The following is a 2,514-nucleotide window of genomic DNA, read 5'->3' as shown; positions in this document are numbered from 1 at the left end:
TATCGCATCGCAATCGCAATATTGGGGCAAAAAATCGCAATTAGATTATTTTCCATAATCGTTCAGCCCTACATTGCACGCTGAAGTACGTGGAAAAATCTCAGCTGGTGCAGACCAATCTTTTATTTACTTTGACTGTTTATAGGTCCTGCACCTCTGATACTTTGTGAGCAGTGTTTTTGTCATTTATTTTTCTCCTCTGTGTATATTGTGGTGTGATGAAAACTGAATCATGTGTTGCCCTTTAGGAGGAGAAGGAGCGTAGCTGCATGTTTGCTGATGAGCTGGCCAAGATGGAAGTGAAATTTAAAGAGCAACTGAAGACCAACGAGAACCTGAAGCTGCAGCTGGCAGCAGAGGAAGATCGTTATAAGGTTAGTGTAGGCAGAGTGCAGACACTTAGCACAGCCCAAGCTGTCAGCTGCCAGTGATGCTCTCCTTCAAAGCAGACCTGATTTGGACTCTTCTGTGTTTTTACCGCTGTGTATGGCTGGTATAGCTCAAGGATCTAGCCTTTGATGCTATCTCTCCCCTTGAACACAGTTTCTCTGACAGTGTTGTTTATGAGCGGGACGATCTGTGAGACAACATTTTACTGCTGTTTATGTCAGGCTCTGGAGACAAGCAAGTCTTGCTTGGCTCACAGGACTCATCTCTGGTTGCTTGGCTAATGCTGTGCTTGGCTCAGGTCAGGCGGATATTTGCTTAGTGTCTCACAGGGATTCAAGCAGGTTGTTTTGCTCTGAGCAGTATTGTGCATAAATCAGTCCTCAGCAAAGAGAAGCCTTTTATGGCTGTGATCAATTAACGTCACGCACTATGGTCTGACTGTATTTCACTTACACATTTTTTAATCAGCAGCACATTAAGAGTTTAAGTATATAAAGTGTTTCTTCATTCTTCTGCTTTTGTGCCCTTTACTTTCTACAGAGCCAGGTAGCTGAGAAGGGACGGGAGCTAAAGGAGCTTAAGGACACACTTGTGGTTGTTATGAAGGAGAAGGAAAAACTGGAGGGGGTTAGTGACAGCTTTCATTTTCTCTTTTATAGACTCCTTCCATTTTAAAAATTGCCTGAAATGTGCCATTCCCCTGCCATTTTCCCCTCTCCCAATCTGGTCTGTGTTTAATATGCCTCTAATTGTAGATGCAGAGTAAATGACTTCTTATTTTCCATTCCATTACTTTAGGCCACAGCAAGGTCCTCACTGACCTAAAATGTTGCTTTGAGGTAATGCTGCTAAAGTTAAGAGGAGAATGACCCAATTTGAGGTTTAGACTGTAAATTAACTTGGCGTCTCTTACTGACATAAAAACACAGAATCCTGTTCCCTTTGAAAGTGAGAAAATTCTTTTTAATGAAGGTGTTAATTAAACTGCTTTTGTGAGCACAACAAAAAGCCCCCTACCTCCAAAAAAAGTCACAGCTCTGTGTTGGGATGGTGCGGCTTTGCCTTTTTAGCTGGAGAGCCACACTGAGATAGAATCAGATATGTGGCCGCGATGCCCTAAAGGTTAGAAAAGCAGCTTCTCTGTCTGGAAGGCTGCGGGTTTCATGACGAGACCAGCAGGATAGAATCTGAGTGGAACAAGTGAAAAAGCAGTGCGTTAGGCTCCAGTGGAGCTGCTCCATGGTCAGCAGCAGGTTAGTGTGTGGTTGTACTGGGCTGTGAATGCAATCAGTTTTTTTTCTGGAAATTAAGATTATATCTTAAAGACATGTTAAAACAAAGTGTCCTCACTATATGCACATGATGGGACTGAATTTTGTCAGTGGTTTTTGCTGTTGTGAAGAAATTGTTTCAATTCCCCTTTTGCGTCAGGAGCTCCAGAAGGGCAGCAGCAGGAAGGGAGATCAGGGGACCAGTGAGAAAACCAGTCTGGAGAACCTCCAGTCCAGTGTGCCTTTATTCCTGCAGTACCCTGTCCCGTATGCACAGGATACCCCTACCCCTCTGTTGGTTTCTCAGAGCCCCAGCAAGCTGCATTTTGGGAACCCTTACTCCATCTCGGACTCAAAAGGTTTGTTTTCTTTTCAGAAGCCTTCACTAAACATTGCAGAGATGAGTGACTTTTTATTTACAGTAGCCGTGTCTCTGAAAATCCTCCTGCAGATGATGCGGATGAGTTCTCAGATGACCAGCCACTTAGGCTGCCCCCTGTAGGCCCGCCATCCTGGGACAGCAATGTGGTGTGTATCCAGCCTACCCGCAACCACAGCCGGCCAGAAGGCCATGAGGAGTCAGAGGAAAAGCAAAACAATAATGTAATATTCTCTCTCCCATGTGCAGTATGCAGTACTTCTAATTTCTATCATGTGTGTTTGTTTATCTTAATGCCATTTTGCATCTCCCCCTGTCTCTGCTGCTCTCTCAGGGTAATACCAGCGAACAGCCCACAGTAACTGAAACTCACAGCACATTTGTGAATGATGGACAAAATGCCTTCTGCTTTGATCCCAGGTAACACACCTTGATAATAACCAAACTCTCCAAGTGTGTTAAACTTGTGTATTG

General features: G+C 44.2%; 1 protein-coding gene across 1 annotated transcript in view; it reads left to right on the top strand.

The window, feature by feature from the left end:
• tax1bp1b (Tax1 (human T-cell leukemia virus type I) binding protein 1b) overlaps positions 1-2,514 on the top strand; it is an 18,911-nt gene that overhangs the window by 15,144 nt on the left and 1,253 nt on the right. The window contains exons 11-15 of the mRNA XM_013912209.1: positions 249-374; positions 931-1,017; positions 1,822-2,020; positions 2,113-2,264; positions 2,375-2,460. Of these exons, the coding sequence (XP_013767663.1) occupies positions 249-374; positions 931-1,017; positions 1,822-2,020; positions 2,113-2,264; positions 2,375-2,460 (650 nt within the window). The remainder of the gene's footprint in view (positions 1-248; positions 375-930; positions 1,018-1,821; positions 2,021-2,112; positions 2,265-2,374; positions 2,461-2,514) is intronic.

Source organism: Pundamilia nyererei, unplaced genomic scaffold (genome assembly GCF_000239375.1).
Source record: "Pundamilia nyererei isolate P.nyererei 1_Seehausen unplaced genomic scaffold, PunNye1.0 scaffold00084, whole genome shotgun sequence".
NCBI classification, from domain to species: domain Eukaryota; kingdom Metazoa; phylum Chordata; class Actinopteri; order Cichliformes; family Cichlidae; genus Pundamilia; species Pundamilia nyererei.
This window is presented reverse-complemented; position numbering and strand designations above follow the sequence as displayed.